Below are 21,580 nucleotides of genomic sequence, written 5' to 3' on the forward strand. Positions count from 1 at the left end.
TGTTTTTCCCTAAGTCTAAGGTTACTAAGCCTGTCCCCTACCCCATTTCTTTGATGCTGTTTGGGCAACTTGTCCTCTGTGCATTCAGCAGCTATTGATTAAAGCAATATGGTTAACTTGAGAGAATAATGCCATGTACATGAGCAGGAATTTTAATGAATGCATTCAAAATAAATACATGAAATAAACATATTGAAAAACACATCTATTTACTTCTTAGGTTTGAAATTATGTTGTTTTGCTTTTTTATTTTTTAGGTGTTACATGTAATTTGTGATATTTTGATTTTTAATTTTCTCAGCTTCTAATCTTACAAGGACACCTTCAGACAATCACTGCTATGGCTTTTGGAAATAAAGAGAATCCATCTCTACTCTGTTCTGCATCACAGGATCATCTTAGGATATGGAACTTGGATGAATGCAGAGAGAATACTCTTAAAGGTAAATGGAAAGCACATCTTAAACATGTTCAGAAGGACAAATCACCCTTAAACATACTTGCCAATGCCAGGGGCTTGGGCACCTGGCTCCTCACCGTGATGGAAACAGTTTAGATACACCTGGTCCTGGACTGACCCACTTGGTGCATACCACCCTGGTACATGGCTCTGAGATTTCTTCCTTGCTTTCTCTTTTAAACACTGAATTTTGTGACAGTCTGAAGACATATGGGAAGGTGCAGGGTCCCTCTCTCACACAGGTGTCTCTGAGCTGAAGTTAGGGTGCAGGGGCAGGGTGTGTCAGCCGTGGTGTATTTACCACTCATAGTGTGAGATGGCACCTCCAGGGGAAAGCGAGTCATTGTGAACCATGTGTGGGTGGCAGAGAAGGCAGCACGGAGGCTTTCCTGTTGTGTGGCCCTCAGGCTGTGACACCGGAGCTGGGGATAGGTTGAGGATGGGACTGGCATCTGAGGCAGAGGGGTCTGGGCACACAGAGGCTCTGGGTGTGCAGGGCCTGGCTGTTGAGAACTGAGAAGGTGCTTGTGAGGTGCACGGCACTGTTGGAGGAACTTGCCAGCTGAGTCTGACAAGGTAGGCGAGGACCACATGGAGGGATTTGAGTCGGCTGGGCTACCCTGAGCAAGCACAGACATACGCACACACCAGGGTGTGTGGGACGGAGCGCCTGGTGGTGCCGCTCCCAGTCAGAAGAGGCAGTGCTCTTAAGTGTCTTTTCGGGCTGCTCATCGAGGCTCACACACCTTCACTCCTGTGGTGTGCTCCCAGGACAGCACGCAGAACCCTCGCGCTGAGGATGAGCCACGTGTGCAGGTGTCTGCCTTGGTGCTCTGGGTACAGTGTGGTGAAGACAGACTGCCCCTGAACCTGGCACAGTGCCCCTCACCCCGAAAGACACTGGTGTGGCCCTGGAGGCTTTTGCAGGAACTGGCACAGAGCCATGTTTGTTCGTGGGCACATGGGGTTGGAGAGCAGAGTTCCCAGGACTTTTGAATCTGATGTCGATTGGGCTTATGCTTAGACCTGGGGAGCGCAGTGCCAGCCTCTGGGTCTGAATCTGACGTTGACTGGGTTGTGTTGGACTAGGGGAATGGTAGGTGCCGGCCGCTGGTTCTGGTCAGCTCAGTCCTCTGAGCCTGGGGCCACTCGTCTGCAGCCTCCAGGCCGGCTCCTCATTTTCCAGCCCCAAGTGCTGGAGAGCAGGCTTTTCCTTTTTCTCATCTGGACCCTGCATCAGCCTCCCAGTGTCCCTCTCTGCCCTGCCCAGGCCCCATTCTGGCATTTTGTTCCCAGCCCAGTAGCCACAGCATCCTTTGAGTCAGTCTGTTTATGTGATGCCTCTGCCCAGAGTCCTCCAGGGCCCCTGCCTCTTGCAGAGTTTGAGCCCACAAACTGCAACCCCACCCCAGCTGGAGAAGCAGTGCAGACCAGCGCTGCCTCATGTCCTTCCCATTGGCTCCATCTCAGTTGGAGCCACTGCTGTTCTGCTTGTGTCTCCTTTGTCTCAGACCTCTTCTGGCTGCCTGGCACCCAGTCGCCTTCCCTGTTTGGCCTCTCTCATAGCACACTGTTCCTTCTGATAGGCTCCATGGCTGTTTCTCTTTTTGGTTTATTGGTATTTGCTGTGCCTCCTCCTCACCTGACTGAGTTGTCCAGTTGATGGCTGTATCCCCAGTTTCTGGAAAGGGGCTGGCATGGTAAGGTGCTTGTAAAGGAGCCCGCGAGTGAGTCCAGAGGAGTGACCTGGCCACAGCCACACTTGGAGTGACACATGTGTCCCTGTGAAGTGTCTTGGTGGGCTGGTGACACCACCATGCTGTAGCCTGCAGCCCCAGGACAGATGCCAGGGTTGTTTGCTCTCTGCTTGCTCATGCGGGCCACTGGGCACAGCTCCATGTGAAGAGGCAGGACTCATGGGCCAGCTTCACTCCACATGCTTATCATGGTCACCCTGGGCCCTGCAGGCTGACTTGGGGATATCCTCATGGTGGGACTCTTAATTATTTAGATACTTTGAAAGAACCAAAACCATCCCAAAGGTGTTGTGATTCCCCAGGTGATGTCATGGTAGAGACGTGGGCACATGGGGTTGGAGAGCAGAGTTGCCAGGACTTTTGAATCTGATGTCGATTGGGCTTGTGCTTAGACCTGAGGAGCGCAGTGCCAGCCTCTGGGTCTGAATCTGACATCGACTGGGTTGTGTTGGACTAGGGGAATGGCACTACTGTTCTTCTGTATTTTCCAAGCTGTGCTGTTTGCTGAACTCATGCCTGAAACTTTCTCCAGAGCTGGTTCCTCAAAGGACAGTCATGTGTACCCTTTTGGAAAAAGTGCTGTATTTAAGATTCAGTCCCGAGGACCGTGTTGTTGCAGCATGTGCTGGCAGCAGAGTGTTGGTGCTGGATGTGGAGGTAAGATCCGGCCTACTGTGGACCTGGGGAGGTGCAGAGATGGTGGGGCCACTCAGGTGCTGAGGCCCTGCCCTTTTTATTTTTTTAAAATTTCTGCTCTTCCTTTTCAAATGGTAGTTTTAATTTAGTGTATTTTTATAAAGGTGTTAGGGAAAATGAATGAAAGCACAGCTTTATCTAGAGATTGGAAAACTGCTGGAATAAAAAAGCACTGTTGGGGTAAATCATGAGAACTTCTCGTGAAAACTGGAGTCAGGGATGACCTGAGCAAGTGTTTTTGCAGAACCTGCATGTCTTCAGCCTGCTGCTACTCGGGCCTTTTCCCAGCCCTTGTGGCACAGCGTGCCACATCCGTGTCCTTGCCGGAGCCTGTGTCCACCAAAGTGTGGACTGCTCACTTACTGCCTAGTTGGGCCTGGTTGAAGTAACACAGCCGCCTTCTAGGTTGTCAGTCATGGACACAGTGTTCATCTGGAGCTGATGCTTGGTCCCTGTGAGTACTGCTGAGTGGGCTTGGGAGGGACGTGGGGAGTGTGAAGGAGGGCACTCTGTTCCCTTTGGGTGCATGTTGTACTCAAGATGCAGACTGACGTTCCCCCAAGCCAGGCATCCCATCTTGCTGTCTGTTTGCTGGATTGACACAGGTAACAGTGTGGTTTGATGCTTTAGCTTTCCTTGCCTCATCTGCCTTAAAACATGTGGGGTAGGAAGGTATCAGGTGTGAAATGGCAAATGATTATCATGCCCAGTGTGTGCTGGCACTGGGGGACACAGTGAAGACATTTCTGTCTCCAGACGATTGGGGCTGATGTGAAACTGAGGCTCACACTAAGTGAAGTTAGCCTCCTTACATGGGTCAGAGACCCAGGAGGGAGTGCATTCTGTGAGCTGGCAGAGGCTTCAGGTGTTTCTGCCAGCAGTTGAGAGTGCTTCTTCATGAGCCATATTCTGGCCCGAAATATTTAAATATGCAAACCTGTGTGGTTGTGGGTCAGCATTGGGCTACTCCATGATGTAGGAGAACCAATCTTATACCAGGAAAAGCAAAACCAGAATGAATGGGGAGGTACTTAAGATTGTTAGCACCTGACGGAGGGCCAAGTGCCCTGAGAGGAGAAGTGGGAAGTTTGGGCTGAGGCCCCAGTCACACACCTGAAGGTCCATGTGAACCAGAGCTGGCAGCAGTTTGCTCCAGAGGTGCTCCAGTCCCTGGTGGCCCGGGGCTTCCTCAGCAGCAGGCAGGTGACCTGCAGGGGCTTCACCAGCAAGCACAGCTTGGCGAGCAGGAGTAGATGCTGCCCAGTGCCTGAACAAGTCCATGACGGGCTCAGGTGCTCTGAGCAGAGTGTTGGCAAGGAAGCAGTTGCCATAGAAGGGCTTGCCTTGGAAGGTTCCAGGTGAGTGTGCAGCATGTTTTGGTAAAGATACTTTTAATGATGAAATGCAATCATGACCCATTAAAGGAATGACTTACAATACTTTTCAGGATATAATGTTGCTCATAGACAAGTGAAACTGGAATAGAAGTGTGTGCTTCCTAGCCGGGCTCAGTGCCACATGCCTGTGATTCCAGTGGCTGGGGAGGCTGAGACAGGGGGGTCATGAGTTTAAAGTCAGCCTGAGCAAAAGTGAGGTGCTAAGAAACTCAGTGAGACCCTGTCTCTAAATAAAACACAAAATAGGTCTGGGCATGTTGCTTAGTGGTCAAGTGCCCGAGTTCAATCCTCAGTACCCAAACAAAACAAAACAACAACAACAAAAAAAACCCAAAACAAGAGGTGTGTGCTTCAAAACAGCCTCCAGCTGCCCTCATCCCCACTCATTATAACCTCACCTACTGTCCTTGACCATCTGAAGGCGATTGGCATGATGTGCTTCATGTTCCAAATTCTGCTTATCACGTTGTATGTTGGATTTTTGAGGAAAGTTTTTAGAGTTCAGTGTCTGTAAGTTAAGTCTCTCTCTCTCTCTCTCTCTCTATATATATATGGGCACATATATGTGTTCTGAATATCAGGGCTATTTCTCTTGCCTAGATTGAGTGCTGTAAAATGGGAGGAGAGTTCTCCACCCAGGTGCTCGGACCCCACAGAGACACACGGTGGGAAGTGGCTGGTTTTTCAGGGCCTCTGGTGCTCTCTCAGCCTCTTTCTTAGGTCATCACAGAATGTGAGCTTGTGGTGCTAGCCCTGGGGTGCTGCCTGGCTGAGGGGAGAACTCAGGAGGAGCTGTCCACGTGCTGGCGTGTTGTGTTTCTGTAACTCCCTAGTAGAGAATAGATGCTGCGAGAATAGAAGGAGCTTGGATATGTTGGAGGGAGGGCAGGAGAGACAGAGAAACAAGGCAGAGAAAGACACTGGAGCTCGAAAGGTGGAGCACTCCTCCACCTCATGCAGGAGCCACGGGGCGTCAGGCAGCCAAAGCAGCCTCTGGAAGGATGCGGTGGAGCTGCTGTGGTCCTGACTTGTGCTGTGTGGGGCACCAGGCTTGGTGCCCGACTGTGTCTGCTGCAGTCCTGATGACGTGCCGCGGCTGCTGGAGCCCCACTGGGGCTCAGCCTTTGGGATCTTCACTTCCAGGTCTATACAGTCTTAGTTGCAAGTCTGGAAGGGTGGCCACATGAAGCAGAATCATCTCAGCAGGGTCTGTTCTCTGTGGTATACGTGTGAGTTCTTGATGATCCTTATTCAGAACACCCCATCAGAAATCCTTCTTCGCAAATTCTCCTAGAGTTCATCTGTGCTGACAGAACTGGAGGGCCATCAGGGCCCAGTGACGGCTGTAGAATTTTGTCCCTGGAAAGCACAAATGCTCATTTCAGTGTCTGAAGACAGGAGCTTTAAGGTAAGGTGGGTCCTGGACCACTTTTTGATATTGGGCAAAGCCTCAGGCACATTGCTGCAGGGCTCAAGAGTAGTGTTGGGATTCCCAACTGCAGGACTCCTTGGCCTCTTGAGTTTCCACACTAGTGTGACTGGCTGCAGGGACTCTCAGACCCATGACCTTGAGAGCTGAAGTGTTAATTTATATCCAGTGTTTCTGGTGACCAAGAGCAGAAGACCCAGTGTTCAGTACCAGAGCACTCAATGAGAACCAATCCATGCTTAAAAGGAATAGAGAAAAATGCAAGTTTGTCCCCTTAGGCAAAGTCAGCTGACATTGCTGTGACCTTACTAATCAAGGGAGGACTTTATACGCTGCCTTGAAAGGAAAATTGAGAGTTGTGGCCATCTATCAGAAAAGCGAGTCATTAAGTCCCTTCCTCCATCATTTTGGAACCCCTATGTGGTGAAGCCTGGTTGAACCACCAAAGGGCACCACTCTCCCCTGCTCTGTGCAGGTGTGGGGCCAGGCATCCTAGCTGTGCCACTGACCAGCTGCCACTGGACACTGCTCAACTCCAGGGCTGCAAAGGCCCCATGCATATTGTTTTCCAGCTTCAAAGAGAACTCAGAGGACTCAACAGAGAGGTCTTGACACTTTGTTACTCACTTCTCTGAGGTGGCTGTCTGGGTCACAGTGGAGGGCTGCCTCATGCCTCTGAGCTGGGACAGCTACTTGACAGGCACATGCCTGCCATGCAGGGGGAATTCCTCTGCTATTTATGAGCGACTTCCTTTCCTTCACAACCAAGGTCACTCTCCAGATCTCTCCCAAGGGCTGGGGATTAAGGGGAGTGGCCAGCTCCCCTTTCCTTCTCTGTCCTTTGCATTGCCCACTCTCCCAGGGGCTGCTTAGGGTCTGACTCAGTGGACACACAGCATGGTGCTCAATCACATGCTCAGTGGACAGGGTGCCCATTAGATGCAGCCCTGCTGCGGGGCTCCTGCTTTCTACCTGGTGCCCCACAGTAGGACAGTTGAATGCACATGTAGGCTGTGTCTTCAGTCATCTCTAACCCACAGCCGGTTATCTCTGGAAGTGGTGTCTTGATTTTGACATCCTTTGCTGGGTTATAGATCTATTTGCATATTTTTATTTCATTCTTTATAATCATTCACATAGATTAATATGCAATTCGGTAGAATTTAGTTCAGGGTTTAGCAATAATGGCAGGATTTTTATCTTTCCTAAAGACATGTCTGTTTGTCCAAAGGTCTGGGACCATCATATGGGAACATTAATGTACAGCTCACCCGTTTTAACAGGTAAGGTCAAGAGTCCTCTGACTTAGCTGAATAGGCTGTGTGTGTACCCAGTTCTCCCAGTGTGCTTATTATCCCACAGACAGCTCTGGCATTCAGTCTGCCAACCTCAGGTATAAATAGCTGCTTACTCCATCCACATATTGAACAGATGCACGTCACAGTTAATGTCCTTGAAGTTTTTAACTTAAACACACACTTGAAGTCTGAGTTTCTCTGTTTCCGAAAACAGCACAATCATTGGCTCTCAGATACAATGCCTGATTACAGGGAGCGAGAGCTCTCCACTGTCCCCTAGAGACAAGGCCCAGGATGTGAGGACTGTATCAGGTACCACCCCCACTGGCCCGGTGTGTGCTATGCAGAGGGCGGCCTGCTCCACCCTTTGGTTAGTGTGGGAGCATCTGTACAGCTCGTGAACTCAGGGTAATTGTCTTTTGGTGACCCATGAAACCGACACATGATTATTCCAATGTAGGCCAATATGTTAGGCGGTGTGAAACATTCTGAGGTCTGGTCTCCTCATCCTATGGGAGGGCTATTGTGTGTGAGGGCCTGGGATTGCATCTTACCTGGTCCATACCTGCTCTATCCTAGCATCTCCTGGGATGGCTTTCCGGGGCTTGGTTTGCCCCCTTGTGTGCATGTCTGTCTTACTGGGAAGGGAAAGGGGAGACTAGAATGAGGGAGCTCTTTCCTGGGTGAGTAACTTGAAAATGCTGTCTAGAGAGTATGAAGATACCTGGTGACCTAGTGGAGCCACACCTGTGTTCCCAAGGGTTCTTCATGTGCCCTGAGGTCAGTCTTTCTGTGTGCAGAATAGAGCGACCCAATGTCTTGAATATACTTACCATCTCAGGGATAAAGCACATTTCTTGGAAATATGTTGGAATTATTCTCTTGAAATTAATAATGTGGAGTCACTATTTGACTATCAAGAACACAGTTGTGTACTTTGTTATGGGGCACAACTTAAGAACAAACTGATCACCACTGAGAAATTCCAATTTGAGAGTCTTTATTAAGCTGGCCGTCTGACTGTCTCACACGATGCCCCAAAAAATGGCTATTGGGAGAACAGCCCCGACCACAGTGTTGTAGGGGTTCTTATACCAAAAATCACATCAATCATAAGTGTCTGTTGCTATGATTTGAAATTACAGACTAACATCATGAGATCATCAACAGAGGGGGATGTGGGTCAAAATGACCCTTACCTAAGTACAAACTAAAGAATGGTTACTAACATCCACACAATCACCGTTCACATGGTACATTGTTTAAGAGCAATAGGGATCAAAAGAGCAATTTTTCATGACATAAGAATTGTCATTTTGTATTGGTAAACATGTCACGCTAAGTAACTGATGATGGGCACAGAGGCGGGGTGTTCCCATGGGAGAAGCTAAGCAATTGTTGATGGGTATAGAGGTGGGGTGTTCCCAAAGGAGAAGCTTATTTCCTACATAACATGGAGTCTCAGAGCAAAATGGAGTCTGTCTGGCCTATAACATTCTCATGGAGCCAGATCTCTTGGCCCATCACATACTTGACCTTGGATGTCACAGCTTATTGAGGACATAGAGTGCTTTCTAATATCATTTATCTAGTTCTCCTTAATTCTTGACAGTTTATATGTTTTAAAGGAAATGATCCTAGGCAAGAATTTTTAAAGAAAGAAGAGATCTGTCTAGTTGCTGTTTTCATCCCGAGTCACTTAATCACTCCTGCCTAAGGAACTGCTCTGCTCCATGAAACCTGCTGACTGAGGTCCTGTGCTGCTCCCTCTGGTCAGAGCTGTTGGGGGTTGCAGCAGATGTGCTTTGACACAGCAGGTTTGTACAGGCAATGGAACGTAGTGCATTTGGGTCTGCCTGGAGCCAACTAACTCACAGCCACCCATGGTTTTAATTTGGGATGACTTCCCTGTCTTTCCTTATGCTGTGGAATTTTCAAGACTTGTATTCACTTACAGTTCTTATTTCCTGGAGGAAGTTATTTCAGAAGAATGGAGCGTGACTGACAGGAGTGCTGTCAGGAAACTGCAAGGTCCAGCTTGGTGGAGACAGGCATTGGGAAGCTGACTACACTTGTGCTCTTTCCTGCAGCGTATCCTCTCCTGAGTCTATTCATCGATGAGGACAGTAAGCAGCTTCTCACAGGGTGTGCTGATGGCCAGGTGAGAGAAACATGCAGTCAGAGCCCACTTTCAGATATTGCTGTAGGTGAACCTGTGCACAAAAGGTCTTTGCTTCCTTATTATTGTGAATTTTTTTGTTGATTTTTAGAAACCGATAACCCTTAGCTCTGGGTCAGGAACCCTTTGTGCAAGTCAGCATCCTGGTGGACCCTGGGGGATTTTAATCCAAGCCTGGGCCCCTGGATATTTAGAGAAGGCTGATAATCTACATGTTCTAGAAGCTCTGAAGTGTAGCAGACAATGAGAACCACTCACCTGACTATTAGCATCAGCATTATATATTTTTTTGGAAAGTGAAGATATTTGTTTGGATAGGAGGTATCCCCTGCAAGCTTATGTGTGAGGCAACACAGGATTGCTCAGAGGTGAAATGGTTAGATCATGACAACTGTAACCTAACTGGTAGATTAACCCATTTGGTGGTTTAATCATTTCAATGGATTAATGGGTGGTAACAGTGGGCAGGTAGGGTGTGTCTGGAGGAAGTAGGTGACTGGTGGTGTGCCTTTAGTAATTGTATTATTCCTGGTTCCTTGAACTCAAGCTCTCTCTGCTTTCTGGTTGTCAAGAACTGAGTGGCTTTCTTCCTTCATGCCCTTCTGCCATGTTGTTCTGCCACCTTAGGTCCAGAGCTTATGGGATTGGTTGAGCATGGACAGAACCTCTGAAACCATGAGCCAAAATAAACTTTTCCTTCTCTACGTTGTTCTTGTCAGGTCTTTTGGTCACAGTGACAAAGAGCTGACAATACAGAAATTGGTACCAGGAGTGGGGACATTGCTGTGACCAACCTGACCATGTGGTTCAGAGGTGTTTAGAACTGGCTTGTGGGAAGAGTATGGAAAAGTTTGGAGATGAAGATTGGAGAAGGCTTTGAATATTATAAGCAGAGCTTAATGGGCAATTCTTGTGAAAGTTCAGAAGATTAGAATGCCAGTAGGACTGTGGACAATAAAGATTGGGCTCCTAAGGCTCCAGAAGGGAAGGAAGACTTATTGGAAATTGGACTAGAGGCCATTTATGACATTTCCCCCATGTTCTGAGACATTCTGTGAGGCTAAATTTAATGATAAATTAGTGATGGACTAATGGATTAATTAATATGGTAGAGGAAATTTTGAGGCAACACAGCATTCAGGTGGTGGCATAGATATTGTTGACAGTTTTAACTAAGTTTTCTGTGAAAATCAGGAGCAGAAAGTGTAGTGGAAAGATTTGAAAAATTTAAAATTTGGCCAGACAAGTGCATGTGAAACTTGGGCCAAGGAAGTTATGGTTGAAGAGATTTTAGCGGCTAAAGAGATGCTAAGTACTTTACACAGAGACAATAGGAAAGATGGCCTGAAGGCATCAAAGGAATTAGCAAGACCACATCCATCTCAGATCAAAGGTATAAATATAAAAATTCCTTTGAGAAGAGACCATGGGGACCCTGCTTGTATAGGGGCACCTAAGTAGTTGTTTCACTCTGCTCAGTCATCCAGGTACTCAGAAGCCCTTGCAGCTGTGACCCAGGAGGCCTGGCTACTGCTTCAGATGGCAGCAAACTTGGTATCATTCAGGTGGTGCTCATTCTGTAGGAATTCAGGATGCTCAAGTATGAGGTCTTTGAGACTTCAAAGGAAATCCATATCCAGTACTTTGGGAAGTCAACCTAAAATGCTCACATAAAAACCTTTTTGAGGGGCTGGGGAGATAGCTCAGTTGGTAGAGTGCTTGCCTTGTCAGCACAAGGCCCTGGGTTTAATCCCCAGCACCCCAAAAAAAAAAAAAACAAACTTTTTTTTAAACAGATTAAGTATTGTATTAGTCAGTCCTTGGTTGCTGTGTTAAAAAGACCTAACACAAACACTTATATGGAGAACAGTTTATTTGGTTCATGGTTTGGGAGGCCAGGTAAGATGTAGCAGGGTCAGAATTCTAATGGGCTGCCCCAAAAATGCAATGTGAGGAAGAAGCTGAAGCTGCAGTGTAGACACTTGAGATTAAGAGATGCTATTAATGTGGACTGTCTACTGAGAAAAGTTGCAGAAATCAAGCCAGGAGAGAGGCAAGAGAGGCCATGTGGGCTGCAATCAGCAAGGCCCTAGGGCCTTGGCTATACAAGCCCTTTGGAGAGAACATCAGGATGTCACACGTCCCAGATGCTAGTTGTGGGACTCAGAACTTGTTTGCCCACCTGGATTTTGGTCTTGCTTGTGTCCCAACCCTTCTTTCTACGCTCCTGTTTCTCCCTTGTAGAATGGAAGTATTTATTCTGTGCCATTACATATTGGCTACATGTAATTTGCTTTTGATCTTTGCAGAAACTCATGCTGAGTTTGCCTTGAGTCTCAGATAAGACTTTGGACTCAGACTTTTGGGCAATGCTGTAACCTTTAAGACTATAGAGTTTCTTGAAAATGAACTAAATATATTTTTCATTGTGAGAGAAGTATGAGCTTTGAAGGCCAGGGACAGAGTGTTATGGTTTAGGCATGACACAGCCCCCAGACCTCATGTGTGAGACAATGCAGGAATGTTCAGAAGTGAACATTATGAGAACTGTGATCCAATCAATGGATCAATCTGTTGGACAGGTTAATCATTTGAATGGATTAATGGATAATAACTGTGCAGGTGGTGTGCCCTTGGGAGTTACATCACCCCTGGTTCTTTGCACCCAAGCACCCTCTGCTTCCTGGCTGTCATGGACTAAGCAGGTCTCCTCCAACATGTCCTCCTTCCGTGTTGTTTTGTCTCACCTGTAGTCCAGGGCTATTGAGTAGGCTGACAGTGGACTGAACCCGGGAAACCATGAGCCAAAATAAACAAAATAAACTTTTCCTCCTCTAAGTTGTTCTTATCATGTGCTTTGGACACAGCAACCAAAAACTGACTAATACAATACTTTATCTGTTTCAAAAAGTTCTTAAGTGAGCATTTTAGGTTTATTTCACAAAGCATTGATAAAGTAGTTGTTGACACAATATAAGAAGGCATATTTTTGAAAGCTCAGAGAGTTTATTGTTTTCTTTTTGACACAGTTGACTGCTGTTAATCTGGTCTCATTGCCAGTGGTGTGATCAGAATGCTCCCAGCTCTGAGGCCATGGTGTGGCATGGACAGGAGCCTGGGTATAGGCCACGGGGACCCCACAGTGGAGGAGTGCTGCACATGGTCACAAACAACACAACTTGTGTCTGCCTGACCTCAGTGTTGGGGCTGACTGCCCACCATACTGAGGCTGGAGTCCGCTGGGGAAGGGACCTGAGAGTGGCACTAGGGACCAGAGGACGTCCAGTTGCATCATTGAGGGAAGTCGAAGAGCCGTCCTCCCAGCATCTCTACTCTTGACCCACTTTCCTCTCTGGGTTCTCACTGCTGTTTGTAAGCACCACTGTTGAAAGAAACACCTGTCTACCTGCTTTGCTTTCTCAGCTTTGGGTCTTCAGTTTGATAGAGAGGCATCATTACCGTTGTGTGGCACATGTGGACCTGAGGAAGAAAAACAAGGCTTTCTCCACCCGAAGGATGGCGTCTGGGGTGTGCAGCCTGCCAGGTGTGTGGCCTGGGTCTCCCATGGCGTTTCCTGTGGGGCCACAGCAATCACAAACACCGTGTCAGGGCCTGCGTCAGGCAGGGTGGAGAGGGCGTGCCAATGAGAAGTCCTTAGGAAAAGCCCAGGTCTTGTCTGGGAGACACGTTGGCCCTGGCAGGCCCCGTGAGACAGGGCGAGGCTGGTCTGGTGCTGACAGTGGCACAGTTGTGCCAGGGGGGTGGGGGTGGTCAGTGAACAGAGGGACACAAGCCAAGGGGCTGTTGTCATGACAGTGGGACAAGTGGCACAGGCCTTTGAGGATGCAAACTGCTGCAGATAACTGGGACCCCTGCCTGCCGCATGCACACCTCCATGTCCACCTCCTGGCTCTCTTATCTCTGTGTGTGAGAGTGCACTTTATCTTCTGTGCATTACAGACAGAGCTGGCCCTGCTGGGAACCATGGGCATTTCCCCTTGTGGTTAAGGACTGCTCTGCAGGGGTGTGCGGCTAGTTCTTCCTGTTACACTGCATCTGCACAGGTGTTGCTGTTGCTCTTTCTCTCTTCCTTTGAGACCTTTGTAGATGGCTTTAACTGTTTCTTTTTGTATCAAGTCAAGAATTGCCTCAATCCAATAAAACCATTTTTTAGCCTTACCATTTATTATTTGTCTTATAAATACACATTTATTCTAGACATAATTCCGAAGCGCATTTTGGGAAATGTGAAATTATCCTTTTTACATTGACCATCTCTTCTTCTCCATTCATTTTCTTTGGTTCTATGCTTGAAATTCAATCCTTTGCAGACTTCAGGGTGTAGGGTGCAATTTTTATGTTTGACCCTTTTTAAAAAAAAAAAATAATTAGAATGACTTATCTGATTCATGATTTGAGATGTTCTAGCAATTCATGCCTATGGCAACATCCCATTAAGTCAGTTGTCTGCCTTTCAACTTGATTGATAAGTCTAACCTCAGATTGTCAATAATTCTGTTCCCTAGAGGAGAGTCAGCGCCCCTCTAGGAAGACACTGGACCAAGGAGAAGAGGCCGAAGCAGCCTTCCCCATTCTGATGCTGGCAAGCTGCTACCTTCCAAGCCTTCTGGGTTCTGGATGTGGAGTGTATGTATGACAAGCTGGCCCAAAACCATGAAGAGAAACCTTTACATCCCTTCAGTGAACAGGGCATGGTGTACACCTGTAATCCCAGCTGCTCAGGAAGCTGAGGCAGGAGTATAAGTTTGAGTCCAGTCTGGCAACGTAGTGAGACCCCATCTCACAACAAAGGAGAAGAAAGGGTCTGGGTTGTGTGATTGGTAGAGTACTTGCCTAGCATAGGCATGACCTTAGATCCCAGCGTCCCACACACACAGATTCCTGAAGTGAGCATTACATTTGGTTTTAAAGAATGAGTAGAAAAAAGCCAAATCACTTTTGCCCCTGATTGGGTGCAAGAGTTCTTAGAATTGCATATTTTACATCTGAGAATTGGTAAATTTGGTTTGATTTAAGTCTCTTTAATAAAATAAATTAGAAGTTTTCAATTCTGCTCACCAAAATCTAGACAAATATTTATCTCTGCAGTATAACTCTTCTGGAAAAGGGCAGGGTAATCATAATTCATTCTAACCTTCCTTTTCCTCCTTGTGTGCCATGTATCATACATTTAAAATCAATCCCCTGTAAATTTTACTTATTTATTTTTGTGCTGGATAGCAACATGTGGAGAACTTGTCAGTGACTAAATGACCTATGATTGCTGTGCTCACCTCTCCCTTAAGAAAGTGAGAGCTTATGAATCCAGCCAAAGACAAGCCTCCTGTTTTCTCTGGATGGAGTGGGAGATGAAGGGTGGGCAGCTTGCCTAATGGCCTTGGTCTTGGGATCCCAGAGCTCCCTGCTTGCCTCAGCCGTAGGGACCAGCAGGGTCAGGAAGGCAGGCGACTTTGTGTTCCAGGCTGGTTCCTGGACTGGAGGCAGGGGATTCCTCCTGTCCTGCCTCAGCGTAGCGGAGCACCTGCAGAGGCAGGGCAAAGCCAGGGACACACCACCGAGTCCTGTGTGCAGGGCTTGCCTGGCACACCCGAGGGTGCTGAAGGGTGTGGAACAGGAGCCGGGGAGCAGGAGGTAGCCCACGGCTCCATTGACGAGGCCAGGAGCTGGGCTGCACCCCAGACCCTGGGGAGACCAGAGAGCTGGGCCAGTCAGGAGGGTGGTTTAATCCACGTCTGCAAGAGGCACGTGGGCTTGTGATGGCGCTTGCACTCGGACGGGCCCTGCCACCTAGGCTGTTAGCTTCCTCTCTGAACTGGCTTCCTCCTTCACACAGGCGAAGGTGCCTGGCCAGGACCCTTGCCGAGCAGCCGTCCTGTTACCACCTTCTGTGACGCAAGGCTGTAACCAGGGTTAGGCTTAGGTGGGGCCAGGCTGTGGCCCCCTGGGATTGCTTGTCTCCAGGAGATGGTGGGTGGATGCCCACTGACCCCACAGGTTTCAAGATGCAGCTAGAACTGGGAAGAGCCAGCCAACTGCAGTACCCGTACAGACATGGAGAGGAGAAAGAGCATAACTCAGGAGACATGATGGAGCTGACCTCAAGGAAGAAGTCCTGCTTACCATGTTCCTTTTGCTTTTAAACCAGCCTTTCTTCTGAGAATACCAGGTGCTTGTGGATTGGAAGTTCAACTGGCTTATTCATATTTAACTTGGCAAGCTTTGAATTGGAAGACGCATTCCATTTCAAAGGTAAGGTAGTCTCTGACACAGTCTCTTGTACTCAAGGATTTCTTGGAACCACATGAGGGGTGGTGAAGGGTTAGGGGTGCAAAGCCTGCTTCAGCTTGAGGTCACTTTTTTCAGAAGCATTGTGGCTTTTGTTCCCTGTGATTTCTGTGTCTCTGACCCAAAGGATACTGTTTCAGTCCTGTATTTCCTGACCACCTGGCAAAATCAGCACAGTGCTATGGCCCCTCCACCTTCCCTTGTGTGTCGGGCCCCCTCACAGCCTCTTCCCTGTGTCCCTTAGGCTTCTGTGACCCTCTGCTTTGGATTGTGTCCCAGGCCCCTGTGAGGCCCCCCTTCCTCATGTGCACCGGCTCTGGTGCGCCCCTCTCCCTGCACACCTGTGCCAGGCTCCCCTGAGTCCAGACCCCGTTGCACTTTCCCCATTGGTGTCCCTTGGCGTTAAGTCCCCTGAGTACTGCCAGCCAGCCTCACAGATCCCTGTGTCTGAGTGTTCTCCCTGTGACCTGAGGCACTGTCCTTCCCAGCTGTGGTTGCGCTCCAGTTCCTGTGCCCAGCATGAAGCAGTAGCAACTACCCAGTCCTTGCCTCTGCCCATCCACAAGGCAGCCCCCTTCCTCGGGTCTAGCCCAGCTGCTCTCTTCCGCCCTGGAGCAGGAGCTTTCCTAAGTGTTCACGGGACTCCTCCCTCCTGTGAACTCTCTGAAGCCTGTGGGGCTTTCAGGGTGGAGCAGGAGTTCTTAGACTGGCCACATCCCACATCCAGTCCTGTTGAGTGCCCTGAGGACCTGCCTTCCTCTGAACTCTCCAGTCCTCAGCGGAGTGCATGGATTAGCACAGGCCCCTCCTTCCGCTGACCAGTGCCCCTTGCCCGTCCCTGATGCTCAGCTTCAGAGTTGCTTGCTTAGTCCTGGTGGTGGGTCCACTGCAAACTCCCTTCTCCTCACCACACTCACCAAACGGCCTGCTGCTGGCTTCGTGTTTGTGACCTCCTGCCAGACATTGGTTCTGAGCCTCATGACAGGGAGGCTCCTCGCCTCCCTCATTCCCTGGCTAACTGCACTGTTAACGGGGTGGACTGGATGGGTGGGCCGGGACTTGGTTCCCTGGCTTGCCACCTAAACATGTCTCCTCGTCCTGCTGCCCGTCGAGACTTCAGGCGCCTCAGCGTTCGGGTTGCGGGATCCTGCGCAGTGACAAGCCAGGCTGCCCACCTCAAGGTGAGTGCCAGCACTCTGGCTGTGTTCTGCCCTGTGCCTGCTTCTCACTCCCCGGCACAGTGCTGCCAGCTGGGGCACTGGGGTTTCACCTGGGGAACCTTCCAGAATCATGCAGCACTGTGTGGCTGCGCTTCCCTCTCACGTGCAGCGGGTCTGATTGTAGGTCTGCTGTGATCACAGGTGTGGATATATGCCGTGGCTTCCTCTGTGTCTGGTGTGCTGTTAATTGTGTCACAATGGTGTCCTCGTAGGCATTTTGCTTGCTCACCTCCCTGTTTGGGAGGAGGATTGCCATACTGGAAATCAGCCTGGCCCCTCTGGTGACGTCTCGGCAGGTCCCTGGCGCTGGGAAGGCTCTGTCAGTGCTGGCGAGGTACCGTCTGCTCAGGGTTCACATGTGGGTGTTGATTGGGTTGATCACTGAACATTATTTAGATTTTTTCTTTCTTTTTCTTTTGGTACCAGGGATTAAACCCGGGGGTGCTTAATCACTGAGCCACATCCCCAGGTCTTTTAAGTTTTTATTTTGATACAGGTTTTCACTAAGTTGCTTAGGGTCTTGTTAAGTTGCTGAGGCTGGTCTCCAACTTGCAATCCTTCTGCCTCAGCCTCCAAAATTGCTGGGATTACAGGTGTGCATACTTAGCTAATCTCCTTTTTATATTAAGAAATAAAGGTAAAATTTAGTAAGTACTCAACCATACTGACCCTATATGAAAGAAGTTATTGTTCATACCATTGCTTTGATTTTACTGAAAAGGAAAGGGTTCATAGTTTAACACAAAATACTATTTTATTTCTGAACAGAATGCAAATTATAAAATAGAATACAAGAACAAGCTTGATAGTTTTTATTTCCAAATGTTGTATGTCCACATCTGTGTGGATTAAACATTCATCACCACACTTACAGTGTATGTTCCATCTTATCCTTGTTTGCTCTCACAGCCTGGCTCCATTTTCATTTCAGCTCCTGTGTTCTACCAACTTCTCCCCTGTACTTTGGAATTGTTAAGGGGAAAGGTACTAAACCTGCTGGTCAAAAACAATCTGGTTAGTAGAATACACTCAATATAAAAGTGCAAAGCAACTGGGTCCTGGTGCAGTCAGTACTGCTACGCTGCTCTGAAGACCCCCCCTCGACTTGCCTGTGCAATGCTGTCCTGCCGCCCGCCACGCCTCGTCCTCTCTGGTGTGGCTGCACATCCTCCGTCCATGGTGGGAATGTGCGCGGTGTCTCTCCCTGAGCTGCCGTTGTCCCTCAGGGGCACAGGCACTCAGAGGCTTGCTCCACAGGAATGGCTGTGTCGGTGGCCAGGGTCAGGTCAGGTGGTGGGTCCTCAGTGACCACGAGTCACGCTGCTGTACCACGTGCACTCCAGGTGTGTTTCTAAGACATGCGGCCATGGCGATGTTCCATCAAAGGTAACAGGGATTCCCCGGCTTCTTGTATCAGTCATACCATGATTCATTATTCTTGATTGTCTCAAAAATGTGTTTTCATTGATTTGTTCTCAATGACCTACATGTTCCTTTTTTCCAAGAAAAGGTTTAAAAGTCGACTTTCATTTTGAGAGGTGGGCTTCCTTGTGTCCCACTCTCACTGTGTAAGAATCAGTGGTGATTGCTTCTTTTTTCCCTTCAATGTTCAATCTGAACTTTTAACTCAGTGTGTTGAAGTTCTTACTTGGACTGCTTAAAAAATCAAGACCCTCAACCAACCCATTTTTATATTCTGCTCATAGGCATCAAAGAGATGGCCCACTCCTGTGCCCTCCCCTTGCAGGAAGCTGTCCCTGTGCTCGGCCTTCTGGCCACGTGTCCCAGGCCTGGCTGTGATGGGGACCCAACACCCTTGTATTTCTGGGCTCTGCCACTGGAGCTCATTGTTCTGAGGAACACAAAGTCATTAACCCTTTGGCCCATGGGTAGGCAGTCCACTGTGGTGCTTAACTTGACTCCCTGAGATGTTAATTGCGTATTTCACTCCGCGGGTTTGCTTGGTTTCAGTGGGAGCATCATTTGAGGTGTCAGGTTTGAAATAGTACCAGAAATAGAACTGAATTTCTTTGTAAAACAAAACAAAGCACTATTTGTGGAATCACTTAATATTATGTGTTTATCCATTTTCTGAAACTATTTTATAATATTGTACAAAATATTTATCTTTAACATCAAAGATTAAATTTATGCAAAAGTAAATAGTTCTGGCAAAATTGTTTTTCTTCTGAAAGCAATTTTGAGGTTTGCAAGTATTTGTGGTAAGTTCATGTGATGCTGGAGTTTTTAATCAAGCGTCAGTGCAGTGGGAGATGTCTGTGTTAAAACTCGGGTAAGAAGTTTCATTTTTGTTAGAATGTGCCTTTCTTGTTGCTCGGCACGTGGAGCACAGTCATGGCAAGCAGCCATATCCTTCTGGAGAGGCTGTGTGTGGCTGGGTCCTTGGTAGGGAGGCCGTGCTTTCCACCAACAGACAGAGCGCTGCTCCACGGTTGCCTCCTACTCTGCCTGCAGCCCTGGGGGTTCCTTCCCACTGTGCTTTGGCCACAACCGGAGGCACGCAGTACAGAAGAGCTGGCATCATCCTCAAGCATCTGAAGCCCACAGTGTTCGATACATGCAACTTAGTGCAATTTAAGGAATGGGAGAAAAGTATCCTTATGCTTTTCACACCCTTGGCTTAGTCTTTTCTGGCTGCTGTTGGGTGCCTGCACTTCTGAATGGAGTCCTTGATTTCATAGGTCAGAGGCTCCTCTGGTTTGTGTGAACTTTTCTATTTTTAAGAGACTCTGTTCTTTCTGTGTTCACAATGAAATTGTAATATTAAATATTTGCTGCTTCTTTAAATTTGCTTCCTACAGTTGTGAAGAATGTTATAGGGGACCAACCCTTGGTTTTCCACACCAAAGTCAGATCATCTGGTTATGCATCAGCACCACAGTGAGTACAGCATTTGATGTTGCTTACAGAGCAAAACTGTGGTCCTGCCTCAGATGGGGATTTAAATACAGACAGAAATGTGTCCTTGAGGGTCACATGAAGGAGAGGGAGGCAGTGTTATAAGTAGGAGCAATGATGTGGTGTCTTAGACCCCAGAATGTCAGTCACTGCAGTGGGGGTGACTGCAGCAGGCAAGATTTATTGGATGCTTACTGTGTACTGGGCCTCTCCTAAGCCCACTGACTCTAGCCAGTGAGAAGGTAGGGGTGAGAAGAGGAGGGAGTGGTGGTACCTTGAAATGATGTAGCCTTTGAAGGCTTTCCTTTTCAGTGTCTTTTCTTAGAACACAGCTTTTGCTTTAACACTGGAGCATTAAAATTCAGGATATTCAAAACCAGAGGAAGCAGATCTGACTGTGTGAGATTCACAGGCAAGGAAATGTGACACCACATGACACTTAGACAACAGCCAAGTCTCGAGAGTCCCTGGCCCCTCATAAGCCTTGCCTTTCTCAAAGGCAAATAGTCTTTTTTTTTTTTTTTTATGGAATATACACACTGCCCCTTTCCCCTGCCCAGCCTGGACCCTTTGTTTGCCTTAACCTAGTGGCCAGAGCAGCACTGTACCTGGAAGCCCTTTGCTCAGAACACAGACAGGCCTTTGCTAGGCTCTTTGCCTTGCTCAGGCTGGTGCTCTGGCCTTACTGCTCCCTCCAGTCTGCCTCCATACCCACCTGCATCTCCAGGGCCCTGCTCAGGCTAAATTCAGGCCTAAGTCCCAGGTTTCTCTGCTCCCAGCCTCTTCCTCTCCCATGGCCCTTTCCTGCTTTGCTCTTTCTCTTTGACCTGACCAGTAGCAAGCTTACCTGTTTCACTTAGTGTCTGTTCTGCAGACCCCTATGCCTGGGGTAACACTTGGCACCTCAGACCCCTCTTACATGACACTTGTGAATGGATGGGTGGTGAAAGGACGGAGGGAAGGATGCACAGATGGGGACTTGGGTGGAGAAATGGATGGGTGAGGGATGAAATGAGGATGGAGAGAAGGATAGCTAGAGCTGTAGATGGATGGAGAGAAAGATGATGAAGGGAAGGGTGGGGGATTGCAGAGGAGGGAGGTGATGATGGAGATAGGCTGAGTGGATAGAGATATCCGTGGATTTATGGATGGGTAAAGAGATGAATGGAGGATGGAGGGAGGGATGATTGATAGATGTAGGGGCAGGAATTGTGGATAGATAGAGATGAGAATGGATGAGTGGAGAAATGGAAGATGGGTGGATAGAGAAGGGTGATGAATGGAGAGATGGGTGCAGGGAGGGATGGGTGAACAGTTGGATGGATAGATAGATGGATTCTAGACTTGTGTCTCAGCAAAACTATGCACCAGTCCATGTCCCAAGCCTGTGGGTGCCTCAGTGTCTGTGGCATCTGTGACATTGAGTGTGGGCTCCTTGGGCCATTGTATTGAGGCAGCTGCGGATGTGGGACTATGTGCTGGAGGCAGGGCTGAGGGGGAGGCAGGTCCCAGGTCATGGTGGCCCTAGTGCCTCGCTGCAACTTGAACCCTAACAGGAGAAGTTCAGGACAGCGTTACAGGATGTTAGCAGGAGTCACTGTTTTGGGGTTGTGCAGCATGGTGACATCTGTGAGGTGGGATAGAGGGACAGATGGAGGAGGAGGAGCAGGAGACAGCTGAGAGCATTCATGCAGATGTGTACATATTCATTCCCCTATAACATGTAGATCGCTTAAGAAATTTAATCTCTGAAAGTGATATAAGAATTTTGTTTCCACAGTTTAACGATGTTTTCACCAAAGACTAACTTCAAGAATGATGGTAAAAGATCTTCAAAATGCAGGATCGATCACAAGTGGTATGTAAGTTAGTGAGTGCATTCAAAGTGAATTTGAAGTAACTTAGACCTTTAACAGTTA

At 48.3% G+C, this 21,580-nt stretch overlaps 1 protein-coding gene across 15 annotated transcripts in view; it reads left to right on the top strand.

Moving 5' to 3' along the window:
• Positions 1–21,580, top strand: part of WDR27 (WD repeat domain 27) — a 196,515-nt gene that overhangs the window by 39,450 nt on the left and 135,485 nt on the right. For 13 of the 15 annotated variants that reach the window (XR_013764886.1, XR_013764887.1, XM_079146199.1 and 10 more), the window contains 13 exons: positions 302–443; positions 2,750–2,874; positions 5,605–5,718; positions 6,971–7,022; positions 9,128–9,198; positions 12,640–12,760; positions 13,743–13,863; positions 15,383–15,486; positions 16,636–16,703; positions 16,955–17,076; positions 17,674–17,756; positions 19,565–19,643; positions 21,442–21,519. Coding sequence is in view for 13 of the 15 variants with exons in the window: in XM_079146199.1 (XP_079002325.1) it covers positions 302–443; positions 2,750–2,874; positions 5,605–5,718; positions 6,971–7,022; positions 9,128–9,198; positions 12,640–12,760; positions 13,743–13,863; positions 15,383–15,486; positions 16,636–16,703; positions 16,955–17,076; positions 17,674–17,756; positions 19,565–19,643; positions 21,442–21,519 (1,280 nt within the window). In the remaining 2 variants the exon portion in view is untranslated. The remainder of the gene's footprint in view (positions 1–301; positions 444–2,749; positions 2,875–5,604; positions 5,719–6,970; positions 7,023–9,127; positions 9,199–12,639; positions 12,761–13,742; positions 13,864–15,382; positions 15,487–16,635; positions 16,704–16,954; positions 17,077–17,673; positions 17,757–19,564; positions 19,644–21,441; positions 21,520–21,580) is intronic. The other 2 variants (XM_079146194.1, XM_079146200.1) reach the window with 2 other exon arrangements.

This window comes from Sciurus vulgaris (genome assembly GCF_902686455.1).
Source record: "Sciurus vulgaris genome assembly, chromosome: 7".
Taxonomy (NCBI): Eukaryota; Metazoa; Chordata; class Mammalia; order Rodentia; family Sciuridae; genus Sciurus; species Sciurus vulgaris.